The 15,847-nt window shown below is 40.2% G+C and overlaps 2 protein-coding genes across 2 annotated transcripts in view; both read right to left on the bottom strand.

Annotated features, from left to right (window-relative positions):
- The window catches only part of LOC128861884 (protein still life, isoform SIF type 1-like), a 97,708-nt gene extending 89,030 nt beyond the window's left edge, over window positions 1-8,678 (bottom strand). The window contains exons 1-4 of the mRNA XM_054100260.1: window positions 8,657-8,678; window positions 8,462-8,603; window positions 7,549-7,742; window positions 3,162-3,280 (exon numbers count right to left, since the gene is read on the bottom strand). Coding sequence (XP_053956235.1) covers window positions 3,162-3,280; window positions 7,549-7,742; window positions 8,462-8,603; window positions 8,657-8,678 — 477 coding nt within the window. The remainder of the gene's footprint in view (window positions 1-3,161; window positions 3,281-7,548; window positions 7,743-8,461; window positions 8,604-8,656) is intronic.
- The window catches only part of LOC128859971 (uncharacterized), a 57,452-nt gene continuing 50,118 nt past the window's right edge, over window positions 8,514-15,847 (bottom strand). The window contains exons 2-3 of the mRNA XM_054097153.1: window positions 11,230-11,350; window positions 8,514-8,603 (exon numbers count right to left, since the gene is read on the bottom strand). Of these exons, the coding sequence (XP_053953128.1) occupies window positions 11,252-11,350 (99 nt within the window). The 3' untranslated portion in view covers window positions 8,514-8,603; window positions 11,230-11,251. The remainder of the gene's footprint in view (window positions 8,604-11,229; window positions 11,351-15,847) is intronic.

Raw genomic sequence — 15,847 nt, 5'->3', positions numbered from 1 at the left:
GAAATAAACAGTGGCTTTCTCGTTCAGAATATCAAAGCGATTTTCCTTGATGATATTACGCCATCGTTTCGAGCAACGCATGCCACAGAAATTAGCTTAGTCACTAAATCTTTCTTATATGGGTTATAGCAAAACTTTGCATGAAAATGTTGGTAAATGATCTGTTGACTGGTTTGGCGCCAAAAACGAAACATTTTTTTTTATTATTTTTGGCGCATGCACAATTACCATTACTGCAAGCAAAATAGTTTTACCCTTTTCGAATATATTTATTGTGAAGTACGTCTTTTGCAAAACCCCCGGTTTCAAAGACGTATCTGCTAACTAATTGTGGACCGACAAGTTTGACTAGGACGAAATCATCATATGGCTCAGTCTTGAGCATAATGCACTAAATCGAGATTTGCACGACCACTACTTCTTTAGAACTGTCACTGAATGAATAGTGATAGTGAAAGGCCCGGTGCACTTATAATTGTCCAGCTACGATATGTCTCGGCACATAATTAAGTTGTGTAGAAGTAGTTGAGAGTCACTATAGACACCTACACTCCAGCCTCTCATTTATTATTCTAAGGCCATAAGGATTGATCTAGCAGACTGATGCATTCTAATCAAGAGAAAAGTTTTTCCCACACGCATTGCATTCACAATCGGCCCTTCAGTCGATCAAGCCGGATGATGGAAATTGACCACTTGCAATAGAATTGAATAGTAAATGGTATTCCATCAAAGTATACAGCCTATTTCTAATCAAACAAAAAAATTTAATTATCCCTATTGTAGCTTTACTGCCATAAATATGAATAGGGTGGGGCATTAGGGATTTATTTTTGAAAATCTTAAGAAGTGAACAAAAATCAATATTGATTTATACGAAAGAGCCAATATTTCCATTATTTATGAAAAACTACTTCATTGTTGTTGCTTTCGCAGTAGATCACTCTAGTAATAAAGTTTTCCAAGAACGTGGGGACGTTTTCTAGCTCTACTTATGAACGTGTCTAGCTCACCTTAAGGGTCTCAATCGTAAAACGATTGTTCGTATAACGTCGGCTCCTCTCAACTTCCCACAAAAAAAGTCTAACGGTGTCAAATCGCAGCTTCGATTAGCTAACTTGACGCGCAAATTATCGATTATGGCCGCATGGCATTGCTCGTCATTCTGCAGAAACCAAAGACATGGACTTCTTCAGTCCTCAAGCACAAAAACAAATAACTTTTCATGCCACTTTGAGCTCACCAACGAGATGCAAATTGCGTTTCCAACAGCACTTCAAAGCAAAATTAGCCAATGGAATCACCGCTCCAAAATCCGCACCGCGCTGTCACTCTCTGAAGATGCATTTGCATGTTCCCAAGGTGTGGCAGTTTTGCTTATTAACATAGCTGCTGGCATGAAAAAACGCTTCGTCAGAAGAGATAACTTTTTTGACTTATTTTCGATAAACGCACTGCTTTGGCTGCATGACATTGACTTTGGAAGTAAGTTTGCAACATAGCCAAGGTAATTCAAGCCACAAATCTGACATTTTTCCAAGATTTCTCGTGGGAGCAAAACTATATGGACCCTGTATTACACAAACACTTTTGAATCGATTCATTTAAATATTGAAGTTTTGGGCCATGAATAAATAGCCGCCGTTTGCCCTAGAAGAATCGTAGCGTTATATCTCTTAACAATCAAACGAGGTATACGATTTATAAGATCGTTTTTAATGGTGATGAAATGTTGAAAATTTCTACCACACAACTTTGCAGAGAGGTCCTAAGAAAGGTGTTCCACAGTATTACAATGCCAACAATATGCGGCATGGGTGATGAGTTGATATGAAGATATCGAAATTTTCGCAATGCCAAACTAAATTAATGGATTTGAAGGAATACATGAAAGGGCACAGCAACGACTATAGCATGAATCATGATTTCGATAAATTTTTAGAGGAAATAAGCTTTTTTATACGCATATATAATAAATAGAATATTACAAATACTTCAAAGAAATGACAGTGATTCAATGAACAATTCAATATTACGAGTAACTGCCATTAAATTAGCTGTTAAATTAGTTAGTAAAATATTTTTCATAACGGGCATATATTATATTTAAAATAGTTTAAAGCAAGCCACTTGTCAATGAGCCCTTTTGAATGAATTTTTTAAAACTTCCAATTCATAATTACTAATGTTTGAAAAAAAAAAATTACAAATTTAAACGCTCATCCGCATTAATTTTGCATAGTTTCCATTTGTTTAATTTTTAGTACTTATTTTTAAAATTTACATATCTTTTTTTAATTTTGCATTTTTTAATTTTGCACTGAACCTTGTCGGACGCACGTAAAAGCAAAGCAAACATCATCAGCATTTTGGACAGCTGCTGTCGCTCTTCTGCATAAGCACAAGCACACACACATATACAAGTATAGGTGAATGAAAACCCTGCACAGAAAATCAGAACCAATTGGCAAAAATTCTAATTCATAAACTGGTATTGGATAGTAGAGGTGAAACTAGTTCGAGAGTGACTAAAATTGTACCAGTTTCAATATGCCAACTTCCCGTTCCATGCAAAACAAATTTCTAGCTGTTTTAAGCTGTTATGCTTGTAAATAATAATATTTAATAATTTGTTACATTTAGTTGTAGATTAAACAAAAAATTCTAAATGTACCTATATATGTAAATTTTAAAAGTAAAATAGCAAGAAATTAAAAAAAAGGATACAATTTGATATCATATTTAAATGGTAACAAAAAAGTGTTTTTGGAACATTCCTTTATCAATTTCTATTTACTTCTTCAACCTGACCAAAATTAGTGATTTCCTATTTTGGTCTACACTGGACTGGTTCAGTTACTGGCTTAAGAGTAATAGTTCTTTAGCTGGTATGCTGAAGATACACAGACTTACAACCAACATTTAGGTAAAACATCGCCATGTTGAAAATACCAGTTGCAGGCATTAAACTGCAAAGCAAATTGGTGCAAATTCATTCAAAACTAGTAGTCTTGCCTGCAGGGAATGCATACACCTTTACATACGTATACGCGTGCAGACCTGTGCTGATGCAAGCGACTCGAATAATTCTGTATTCATTTGAAATACAATTCGCTTTGGTTTTAGCTGTCGGCCTTGCTAATCCGCATGAGAATACTTACACAACATTCTCGAAATTGTTTTGCATCAATAGGTGAAGTGAAATTGAGCCCCCATGTATCATTGGTCATCGGATCCTTCCAGTACACAAAGCATTCTGATGCTTGTCCAATGCGCGTGCCTGAAAATGTTTAAGATAATTATTTGTAGAAATATAAACAGGCATGCGGTTATTACTATTATTTTTAATAAAAACTTATAACCGCAAAAATTTACTAAATAATGTACTATTCTACCTTTTAAATAAATTTGTTATTGTTGGGGGAAGATTGAAGTTCTGAATGTCTTCTTCCGTGAGTAATTGATTAATCCTGTCTCATGCTATGTACATTACAGCAGATCTCACTACACGCTAACTTAAAGGCGCCACACGTTTTTTGACTGTTTTGTGTTTGGTGTAGTCAGTAAAGGTGAAGTTACTGCAACGTCCTCTACAGCTGCATTATGAAGAATATCGGCAAATATGCGCCCGAAAATTCTACCTGAAAGTTTAGCGGCTAACAGAAGGTCTCAAGACCGGAGCATTTTACTGTAAGAACAAAAAAGGCGATCTGGTGGCAGGCACCCAGAGCATACTTCAGGTATGGAAGGAACACTTCTTGATCTTTCTGACTAGCGACAACAATAGATATCACAAAGAATGTAAAAATTCTGACCCTGATGAGATTGTCGTTCCGCTACCTGACCATGGCGAGGTGCGAATAGTGATAACGCGACTAAAGCACAACAAAGCCGCGGGCGCCGACAGACTGCGGGCTGAGCTATTAAAACATGGCGGCGAGGAGCTGATTGGGTGCATGCATCGGCTTCTATGCAAAATATGGTCGGAAGAATGCATAACTATCGATTGGAATTTATGTGTGCTCTGCCCAATCCGTAAGAAGTATGAACCTGCAATCTGTGCCAGCTAACGCTGTCTAGTTTTCTAAATATTGTGGAATTGGTCTTTAAAAAAGCTTCTAATACTGAAACCATGCACCGGCCAACTAATTGGTCCTGGAAAACTGATCAGTCTTGGGAAATTCCCTTAAAAGGAAAATCGGCACACACCATTACCTCACCGATTTGAGTTCGCATTAAATAGCAGCAATATGCCAATATGTTTGCATTTGGTAGCCCCGCAATACTAATACGGCTATACAAAATAGCATTGTTGAACACTGGTACTGTTCCTTCCTAACCAAGTCTCAAACGGGATGACTCTACGTCGTGTGACTACTCGATGGTGAAAACAATTGTGCATCATTTCTTAACATAAGATGATGTAAGATTTTATCGACATTATCAACCTTTACAACCGCGCTGTTTGTTCTGCCTTTTGTAAACTAGATAAAGAAGCAAAGCTTGGAGGTCTGGTGACGAACTCGTACATCGGCGCCAATGCCACTCTTGACAGTGAAGGCTTTGAAATAGTAAAATACTGCGTTTACACAGGAACCATTAACTCCAATAATAACATAAGACTTGAAATCCAACGGAGAATCTCTTTTTCCAACAAGTGCTAAGTAGGCAATTAAGTTGTAAATTCATTTCTCGACGAACAACACTAACACTTTATAAGTCTTCCAGCAACGCCTTGCTGTGTGTCGTACGGGGTGTCTTCACATACAGGACATATGCTTGGTATGTCGGGGTCAATTCTGGATAAGTAGGAGTTTAACCTGCTACAATATCCGGAACGTAATTGTGCCAATCTTACGCTGGTCACAAGGGGAAGCTGGAGCTCTTCAGCTGCTGTAGGTGGTCTTTGAATTCCGATTACGGCATTCGGTGGTCGGGAGCTTAAGAACGTGGTAATGGACTCCGGATGAATGCCGTTTATTTTCTGTCTAAGCCCTGTCTAATCCTGCAGTTGTCTGCTCGTTTTGTCCTGGATCTCGTCGACGTAATTGAGGAGGTGTCCGCTGACGTGCCTGGGAGCCGGCTCTGGATGAAGCAGGTGTTTCCATGGGTGAAACCTACAGTAGCACCGAAGAAAAAACTGTTTGCTGAGCAGTTTGTTGTGCTCCTGTACAGGTAGCATCTATGCCTCGTTCTGAAGGTGGTTAAAAGGGGACATCAGAAAGCAATTCGTCGCTGTCCGAACTGCAGTGTTTTGGCAAGTCTGGAGCTTTATTCACAGCGTGTCAGACAGGCGCTCAGACAGGCGCAGCATAGTTAAGAACCAGCCGGCCAATTGCCTTAAATGTCGATAGCAACATTTCTTTTTCCTTGCCCCAAGTGCAAGACTTAGTTGCGATTTTGCACTTTAGTGGCGATTGCAGTTGTGTGCGCAGAGAAGGACAGCAAACTGTCGAAGGTTACACCGAAAATTTTGGAATTGTTAACAGTCTGAATGGGTGTGTCATCGACTTTTAGCTTGAGTTGCAGTTTGACCTTCTTTGTCCAGGTGGTAAAGAGGGTCGCCGTGGACTTTGTGGGGGAACGTTGTAGATTCCTCGCAGTCAAAAGGCAAGAAAGAAAGATCGGTGAGGTAATCGTTCACTTTGGCACAGAGGTCATCAATGTCATTGCCCAACGCCACTATCATGCAATCGTCAGACTAGCCCTAGACTAGTCGTAAACTAGCTTTGTCTAGGGAACCGTATATCACCCATCATCGCCTTCTTTTTGTCTGGCAGAAACTTGTGTGTTAGCAACATTCGATGAGAAGTCCCGTGGAATGTTGAAGAAAAAGATTCCTCAGAGAATTTTTGGACCTTTACATGTTGGCGCCGATGAGTATCACATGGAATAATGAGCTGCAGGAGCGTTACAGAGGCATAGACTTGGTGCAGAGTATAAAGATCAAGTAGCTCCAATGGTTAGGTCATGTCTTCCGAATGGGTCCTAATGCTGCAGCTATGAAAGTACTCGACGCAGTACAGACAGTGAAAGCAGAGGAAGAGGAGGGCTTGTTTTGCGTTGGAAAGGTCAGGTGGAAAAGGAACCTTGCTCCAGTTTTTATTAACGAAATTCTGTGGCGTTCCTTCTCTTATATTGCTGATTTACTGTAAGAACGTCATAGCCCAAAAAAATAAAAAAATAGAGAAAGAAAGATTTTAAATTCTAATGATATACTGTTTAAAGATGTCACCATGAAATTTTATACAGCAATTTAAAAAAAAAGCAATGCTTGGTTTATGCCACCTTTGCAACAAATAAGAGAAATATAGCATATTTTTTCTAATGTATGTATTATCAATCAACATTTATGCATATCCAAGGAGAGGCCTTGAAGGCCATCTGCAGACTGAAACACAATAGGAACTGGTACGGCCCTTGTCCGGCATTGGAAGACAGAGAAGGCATGCACATCGATCCAGCGATTCTCTCCATGCCATCAAGAGTCGTACTTGAAAAGATATACAGTGTAGTGCTACCAGAGGCTCAGTTGTGGGAAGACTCAGAAAATGAGCCCGGCAAACACTGTTTTCGCATTTTTACGGATGGCTGCAGAACCGAGCATGGCTCCGGCTCTGGGGTCTACGTGGAATCCAGTGGGACAAAACTGCACTTTGCTCTTGGAATGCATGCATCTGTGTTTCAAGCGGAGGTGTTTGCAATTCCAGAAGCGATGAACTTTGTTGTGGAAAAACGATGGAGAGGCAGATCTATATGTGTCTGCAGCGACGGCCAAGCTGCGCTTATGGCCTTAGACAGCCCTCCAACCACATCAGGGGTAGTCAAGTCCTGTAAATCCAGGCTGAACAATGTCGGTAGATATAATAGCCTGATGCTAACATGGGTCCCGGGACACGTGGGTTTGGTGGGAAACGAGACCTCTGACTCCTTAGCTAAGATGGAAGTTGGCCTTAGACAACTTTTTTGGCCCAAAACCCATTTTGCCACTCCCTTCTGCGGCCATCAAAGCCACGGTTAGCAAATGGCACCCCACAAGTGAACTTGGCAGGCTGAGAGAGGCTGCAGATGGACTAAACTGATGTTACCTGTCATGTCCGATCGACTATCGCAAACCCTTCTGCCATTAAGCAGGATGGAGTGCAGACGGCTGGTTGGACTGATGACGGGCCACTTTCTGTGGGCGAAGCACATGGAAAGGTTGGGCATTTCAGACAGTATACTCTGCCTAGCTTGTGAAGAGGAGGATGAGACGGCGGACCACTTTCTGTGTGTCTGCCCCGCCTTCGCTCGAATCAGGTTTGATGTCTTTGGCACTGATGTGTTAAGAAGCGTCCACCTTGGCTCCTTGGCACCACAAGATCTACTCAGATTTCTTCGGAGATCGGGTAGATTTAAAGAAAATGAAAAGGGAATCCAAGTGTAGTACACTGGACTTAATTAATGTCTGAGTGCTGCACTTGCTAGTTGTCCCGACAAAAACAAAAACAAAAAAAAACTAAATGTTAATTCTAAATGTTAATAAGGAATAAAATCAATCTCACTTACCTGGCTGTACGAGTCGAACGTCCAATATTTTATCAACCTGACTGTTGTAGGCCGTTATATGAAAAACGCATTCCGGTGAATCCTGGATGCAGGTTATGTTAACAGGAACCAAATCTTCAGATACTTGCTGCCATTTAACGGTGCCGGCGCCGCTTGCCGAAACATGAAATACCTCAGCCCACAACCTGAATGAACTGGCGCAAGTTAGCCACATTCATTGAATATGTGTATGTATGGTATCATATAGGCATTTATTAAGATTATTACATATGTGTGTGTGAATGGAATATAATAACGCACAATAATTGCAATTTGCAATTTTCACAAATATACATAAAATTCGAAAACGAAGTACGAAAGTTCGAAAGGAAGACAGGATGTTTTGTTGTTGTACGTTTGTTGGGTTTTTGATTGATTCGATCAATTTAATAGTTTTTTAAATTGTTTTAGGTAGTTCGGAAATTTTGGTGAAAATTTTTGTTTGTTAGTTTTTTCGTGTAATTGTTGGATTCGAAGACCAAGTTTGTTTTGTTATTGTAGTTTCATTCATAAAATTAATTGGATATTATTTTTTTTATAAGTTTTTAATTAATTTAATTGAGTCGGTTATATTTTTGTTAAGGTTTGTTTGTTGTTTGGTCGATTGGTGGTGTTGATTTGTTGGTTGTGGAACGGTGGACGTTGGTAAAGAGAAGAGGAAACCACAGGAAAAATAAATTGACATAAAGAAAAGAGATAAAAGAAAGAAAAAATTACGGAAATTAATTTTCGTTTTACAAATTATTTATATATTTTTTACTTTTCAAATGTAAAAAAAGTAGTAACAAAATACATAGCTTTGGAAGCTTTGGATATTGTATTGTATATACATTATTTTAATTAACGCTTTACGTATTTGTTTTGCATAGCTTACCTTAATAAATGCCCGTCGCGACGACGTGATGTCTGCCATGGTGAGTCCTCGTAACGATACGCTTTGCGCATCAATGGCGCACAGGAGCAGCTCAACTTGTTACCCATGGCACAGCTCGCACAACCGCCCTGACCTCCTGCAGCTGTAAAAGTAATAACCAATTAAAACCAAAAAAAAAACAAAAAAAAAACATACAAATTTCCTGTGTACTTAGCATTAGTAAAAATATCCACCTTAAGATAAGATGTTTGGCAAAAAAAATTATTGACGAAATTGTATAAGTTATAATTTTATATTTCTTTCTAGTACTGTTTGAATGGCTTTTTCGCTTTTTCAATGCAAATTACGCTAATACTATTAAGTTATGTTATCGTTGCAGATTTTCATTAGCGGGATTGGGGGTACTTTTTCCAAAAGGGCTTTTTAACAGATCGCGCGCGATTGCTGTCAAACTAAATACATACTTTTTCTCAATATTCATTGGCATTTCATCATGGAAAGACTTACGCCTCCATATACGGAGCCCTTGTCTGGTGGAACTCGCTAGAAAGGATGGTATCAGTTAAGAAGCTGGAGAGGGTACAAAGGTCTGTCCTCATTGGAATCAGTGGGGCTCTCCGTACCACTCCTACTCTAGCGCTTAACGCTATGCTGAATGGACGCCCGTGGACATTGTAGGAAAAACTACCGCTGCACGCGCCGCACTCAGATTAAGGTGTTCGGGCCATAGGCTAGACTTAAGTTACGGACACTCTAGCATTCTTAAAAACTTTGAGTTCATCCCTACGGTGCTGGACCGCTGTACACCCACCCTAGGTCCGAGCGGAACTTTTTCTACTCATATTCCCTCAAGGGATGAGTGGGCGGGGTGCAACATTCGGCGGCAAGGCATGGCAAACATGTTGACGGATGGCTCGAAGCTGGACGGAAGGGTTGGTGGGGGAGTATTCTGTAAGGAGCCTAACATCAAACTTAAATTTAGGCTCCCGGACCACTGTAGTGTTTTCCAAGCGGAGGTATCCGCAATTAAGGAAGCGGTGGACTGGTTGCTTAATTCGGTAATTACCGTTAAGGAAGTAAATATTTACTCCGATAGCCAATCGGCAATTAGGGTCTTGGGCTCGCTCTTTGTGCGTTCGGGATTAGTCGGGGAATGTCTGGCTTCTCTTTCGATTGCATCCGAATACTTAATCATCAGGCTCATTTGGGTTCCCGGTCACAGCGGCATAGAGGGAAACTGCTGGGCTGATGAGCTGGCTAGACAGGGAACTTTGGAGACGGTTTCGTCGCGTAATGAGAGAATTGGGGTTCCCCTGAGAACCTGTGGTCTGCTCCTGGAAAGATGGGCCTCGAGTCAACTCAGCGAGCGCTGGGCTAGTGCGCAAACGTGCAAGGTGCGAGATCCTTCTGGCCACGGGTAGATTGGGGACGCTCAAGGGATCTCCTAAGGCTAACAAAGCCCAAGCTCTCAAATTTGGAGGGCATCCTTACGGACATTGTCCGTTAGGTGTTCACGCCGTAAGACTTGGGATTACCTCAAGTCTGTTCTGCAGAAACTGTCTGGAGGACGTGGTGGAATCATCTCAACACCTTCTTCTCAGCTGCCCTGCTTAGAAATCTGGGCTCCCACTTTTTCGCTACGCCTGCGGATATAGCCGGCGTAAGTATCATAAATTTGGTGAAGTTCATTAGTAGCTTGTTACGGCTAACTACGAACGCAGATCAGCCCCCGTCGGCGCCGTCGTAAAATGTATGGTCATCATCGTATCTAATCCCAAGGCTCCTTCTTCCTTCCCATCTCCTTTCTCCTCTCCCATGATGGCACCACAACGGACGAATTTCTTAACATTTGTCCAAGTGAGCCCTTTAGCTAGGGCAGCCATTTAACCTAACCTAACCTAACCTAACCTACGCCTCAACAGGGTTTACAAATCGTACAATTGTATTAGAAAAATCGACGCTCTGTGAAAAGTGTTCATAGCGTACTCAGGCCAACTTATGGTGCTCAGTGATGAGATCAATTTTTGGTCATATTTGGGCTGAAGAGCAACGCGAAGCCATTCAAGAACAGGCATCACCTTCATTAAAAACAACAGGTTATTGCAGCCTATGGGCTGGATGAGCCATCGGCTCATATTTCTTTAAAGACAAGGCGGGCGCTCCTTTTTTGCCGCTGGAGCAGTTGCTCACAGGCGAAAAAACGACGTTCAACACCCCTTGGTTTTAACTCATAAGGAACCCAAGTCCCCTGTTTCTGAATTATTCCCATATCATGCCTCCAATTCAGCGTCTTCGAAGGTTTTTAGCCTTCCTTCACGCTGACGGTCGTCAACATTAAAATCGCCGAGTTTAAAGTGACGGAACCAATCTCGGCACGTAGTTTCACTTAAAGCAGCATCTCCATACACTTTTTGTAGCTCTCGATGCGCTTCAGCAGTATAAGTCGGATCACAGTACCACAGCTTCGTTCATTAACTTTTATAGAAATGCAGATTGCAGAAAAAGATGGGGAGGAGAAACCCTTACAAATTTAGATATACAGAAAGATAAATGCATTCGGTTAAAAGACTCAGGCGCTTCGATACCTCGTTTGTTCGTACTTTATATGTCCTTAAATTTTATGAGTTTTTACTGGAAAGTTTTGTACAAAATATGCCATAATAAAAATCGGAAAACCTATCCAATTAAAATGCTTCTTCATATCTTCTTATGATGAATAAATATTTGCGTGTGTCTATTGTGAAAATAAAACTCATCGGGATAATTACCTTTACCTGAGGCACCCCGATGTCACCACATTCCGCTTACATCTGCTTGTGAAAGCGTTTGACCGCGATTCAAGGACTGCGAACGTTGGTTGTGACGATGAGCGTGATACCGACTACCGCGCTGCAAAGAAAAGAAAATATGGGTTTAATTAAATAACAAATTATTTTACTTTTCTTAATAAGATTATATCTATATATGTAGGTAGACAACTGCTTAGGAAAAGCAGTTGAATTACGCCTGCATACCCGTCCATTCAATATAGGAACATACATGAATATTATTAGAAATACACGCGCAACATAAGCGGAGAATAAATTGGCGTTTACGCCGGATCGAGGAGATGAAACCCGCCTTAGGTCAAAGGTTCGCATAACAAATTTAGGTGGCGAAAACTACACAGAACACAGAATAAAACATTATTAGAGGAATGCACAATGTATATATCCTATGATCAGAAAGTACGGGGAATGTTTAAATAAAACAAAACAGAGTTAAATTTCAGGCAAATTTATTTTATCTTCCTTCAAAATATGACCCGTCTGAAGCAACAAACTTGTGCCAACGTTTAACCCAGTCCTCCATGCCCCCTGATAGGCCGACGAAGGGATGGCTTCAGCTCCTTCGTCGCATTCTCTTTAATCTTCTAACTTCAACTTGGGAAACAAAAAAAAGTCGTACGGGACCATATCAGGTGCATACGGTGCTTGTACGATGGTATTTACTTTGTGTTTGGTCAAATAATCCAGCAAAATTTGGGATCGGTGCGATAGCGCGTTATCATCATGCAAAATCCAAGAATTTTCTGCTTACATTTCGACCCTATGTGACGTACAGCATCTCTCAAACGCTTCAAAAACGGATAAATAATATTCTTTATTGGCAGTCTGGTCCGTTCTCATGGTGCACTACGCCTTGGCCATCGAAGAAAACAGTCCACCTCACCTTCCCGGTACTTTTTGATCGTAGGGTATATATATTATATATAGTTGGCGTGTACACCCTTTCTGGGTGTTTGTCCGAGCTCCTCCTCCTGTTTGTGGCGTGCTTCTTGATGTTGTTCCACAAATGGAGGGACCTACAGTTCCAAGCCGACTCCGAACGGCAGATGTTTTTTATGAGGAGCTTTTGCATGGCAGAAATACACTCGGAGGTTTGCCATTGCCTGCCGAGGAGCGACCGCTATTAGAAATAACTATTTCCTCATTTTAGTAAATATTTTACCGAGATTCAAACCTACGTTCTCACTGAGTTCCGAATGGTAGTCACGCAACAACCCATTCAGCTACGGCGGCCGCACAATGTATTTACACCTAATAGAAAATATGTTTGGAGAGAGGGTTACTATCATCGACAAAACTAAAATAAAGAGCTCTGCCATCAATGGAATTACAGAATAATCAGGAAAAGTCAAGTTAAATGAATGCTTAATTTTGCAACGACATTTGTTAATTCTGCGTTGCGTTCGATAAAATATAATTGCTAAGAATACGATTTGAAGAACAAAAAGTGGACCAATACGAAAATCAGCCTAATTTCTCATGACTTTTTTCGTATATTATGTTATAAATATTTTATAATTGTGCTGTTTAGTTTTTATTTTAGCATTCCAAGCCTTTCGTTGGTGTATATTTTAGTTTCTCATTAACAAACTCCTCTGTTCATACCATTTTCAATTCGCCCACAAAAAATGTTACTCATCCGCAACCACATCCAAGAAATCATTTCATTCAAATTATAGCTAAGAATTAATTAGCCTTCACCAAGTTTCTGGCATGATGCTTGGTGCTCAGAGTATCTAACACTCATATTTGTAACTAAGTTAGACTCTAATTGGCTTATAGAGATTCACTGACATTGTATGGCTTGAGAGGCGTAAATGTTTCTGGGAGTCAAGCTTTATTTTCCCACATATTATACTTTACCTAGCGGACCCCGACTCTGCAGGCAATAGAAAGCCGGTCTGACATCAATATCCCGAAAACCAGAGTCATGCGTATAACACATAAAATATTTAAAAATTGATTAATTGAATTGAGACAAGTACAATATTGCTGCTACTTGGGCAGTATTTTATCGGCGACTGGCGATTCAAGCGAGGAAATCAAAAGCCAAATAAAGAAGGTGGTATTCGGATCTCTGCAGATAATTTGGAACTCCTCATACATATCACGGCGCATACAACTTAGAATATTTAATTCATCTATACTTTACGCGTGCGAAGCGAGGAATGCGCCGATAGCCGACACAAGCTTCCTACAAATCGTTATAAACAGATGCCTACGAAAAGTTCTTAAAATATTCTGGCCAAATACCATATCCAATGTTGAACAAACAGAAGCTAGTGTAACTAGAATTCCGAAAGAGAAAAAGGGCTTGATTGGCAAAATGCTGCCTAGTATAAGAGGCGATATAGCAGGAGCTACGATTGACTGGAACCCCCAAGGCAGCCGCAGCGGAGTAAGACCAGCGAGGACAGGGAGACGACTGCTGGAGTCAGAAACCCATGCCATGCGCCTCAGCTGGAAAGGACGAATGGGAAAAGATCTTTGTGGCCCTAAGCTTCAAATTATAACTCTTGGGAGGGTAATGAAGATGATGCTTTATAATAGATTATTGTTAAATAATTGCGCCCACAAGTACAAGTATTCAAAACACTTAAATATATAAGCCTACGAGACTCCTATCGATTGCCTGATTATAGAAATTTCAGCAAAGTTCAACCATTTGCAGGATTTGTGTCCAGCTGTGCAACTCATCTATCAAAATTACATTTGGTTTCCGTTTTCAATTGCTATATGTTGCACAGTCAGATCTTTTTTAGTTTCCCCTTTATTTTAATATCTTTTGTCTAAAGAAATGAGAAGAAAACAATTCTGCCATTTGTTATCGTAGTTTAAGTGGCTTGTCGTCGTTCCCGGTGTAATCTTTCATTCTTAACAGCATTGTTGCTACATTTAATGTCCTATAAATAAGTTGTTTTCCTTTCGCTCTTTCACCTCGTTCTGTGAAATTTCTGTGCGTCTCTGCCCCCTACGTTTTATTTCATCGTCAGTACATATTCAAGCCAATCAGTTTATTTAAAATGGTAAATAAATATGTTTCAGTTTTTCTATTAAAAAACTGTAAAATAAATAGAGTACAGCGAGCACTCCTACTGATTGGTACTATATATTATGTAAAATATTATACAGGGTGACGCAAAATTAATCACCCCATCGGAAGATTTATAATATTTGAAAATTGTGTCGTACGTCAATCATACTTATCACTTGTCCACTAGACAGCTGCAGTATACATACAGACAAACACTGGGGTGCATAAAGGTCAAAATAAAGATTTGCATCACTCAAAATTTTTTTTTTTAATTAGGAAAAAATATATTAAAAAAAAATTTATGATTAATTTTGCGCCACCTTGTTTGTAAGTAGTAAGCAATTCGGCACAACTAGTGCTCGAATACAAGACTCTCATCATGCCCGTCCTAACATCCGATGAAGCGACGCTTGGAGTGTTTGAAAGAAAGATTCTAGGCAAAATTTTTGGACCTTTGCACGTTGGCAACGGCGAATATCGCAGACGATGGAACGATGAGCGGTATGAGCTTTACGACGACATAGACATAGCGCAGCGAATAAAGATCCAGCGGCTTCGTTGGCTGGGGCATGTCATCCGAATGGATACAAACGCTCCGGCTTTGAAAGTATTCGATGCGGTACCAGCTGGTGGTAGTAGAGGAAGAGGAAGGCCTCTTCTGCGTTGGAAAAATCAGGTGGAGAAAGACTTGGTTTCACTTGGTGAGTCCAATTGGCGCCGGTTAGCACGAGAGAGAAACGACTGGCGCGCTTTGTTAAGCTCGGCCAAAATCGTGTAAGCGGTTATCGCGCCAATAAGGAACAAGAGAAGAGTATTTTATCTGCGCTTTCTTTTTAACTTTTATACCCGCGTCCATTTGCGCACAAGCTTATTATAATTTCGTTCACATAACGGTTGTATGTAATAGTGCAAAGGAATCGAAATATATGTATATAGGTATACCTATGTATGCTAAATTGCTCAGGATGATGAGAGGGAGTCGACTTAGTCATATCTGTGTCTGTTCGTGCTCACGATAATACCAGCAAAAATGAATATATTTCAACGAAACTTGGAGTACAAGTTTTAGTTTTACTACAATACTTTCTCTCTCTTTTCTCAATGCATTGCTCACAACAATTTCTAACTCATATTGTTTATCAAACTAACGGAAATTTATATTGCTTGTAAAATTTAAGTTTCGCTTTTGTTGTTATACTTGAAAAAAAACGGGGTCTCCAACCAAAACTATCCAATTGGCCCTACACAGCCGTTGTAAGGCCAATACTAACATATGCGGCACTATTCTGATGGCCCGCAATAGAAAAGAAATACAATAAAACCAAGTTGAACAAGATACAAAGAACAGAGTATATCTGAACTACAGGAGCGCTTAGCACCACTCCTACCGAAGCCCTCAATGTACCAACACATCTATTACCATTAGACTTACATACAAAACAATCGCTACTTGCAGCGCAGTGATACTCCGAGACATAGAAAGCTAGACAACAAGATCGTACGGTCACAGCAACATCCTCCTAT

The sequence above is a fragment of the Anastrepha ludens genome, chromosome 4 (genome assembly GCF_028408465.1).
Source record: "Anastrepha ludens isolate Willacy chromosome 4, idAnaLude1.1, whole genome shotgun sequence".
NCBI lineage: Eukaryota > Metazoa > Arthropoda > Insecta > Diptera > Tephritidae > Anastrepha > Anastrepha ludens.
This window is presented reverse-complemented; position numbering and strand designations above follow the sequence as displayed.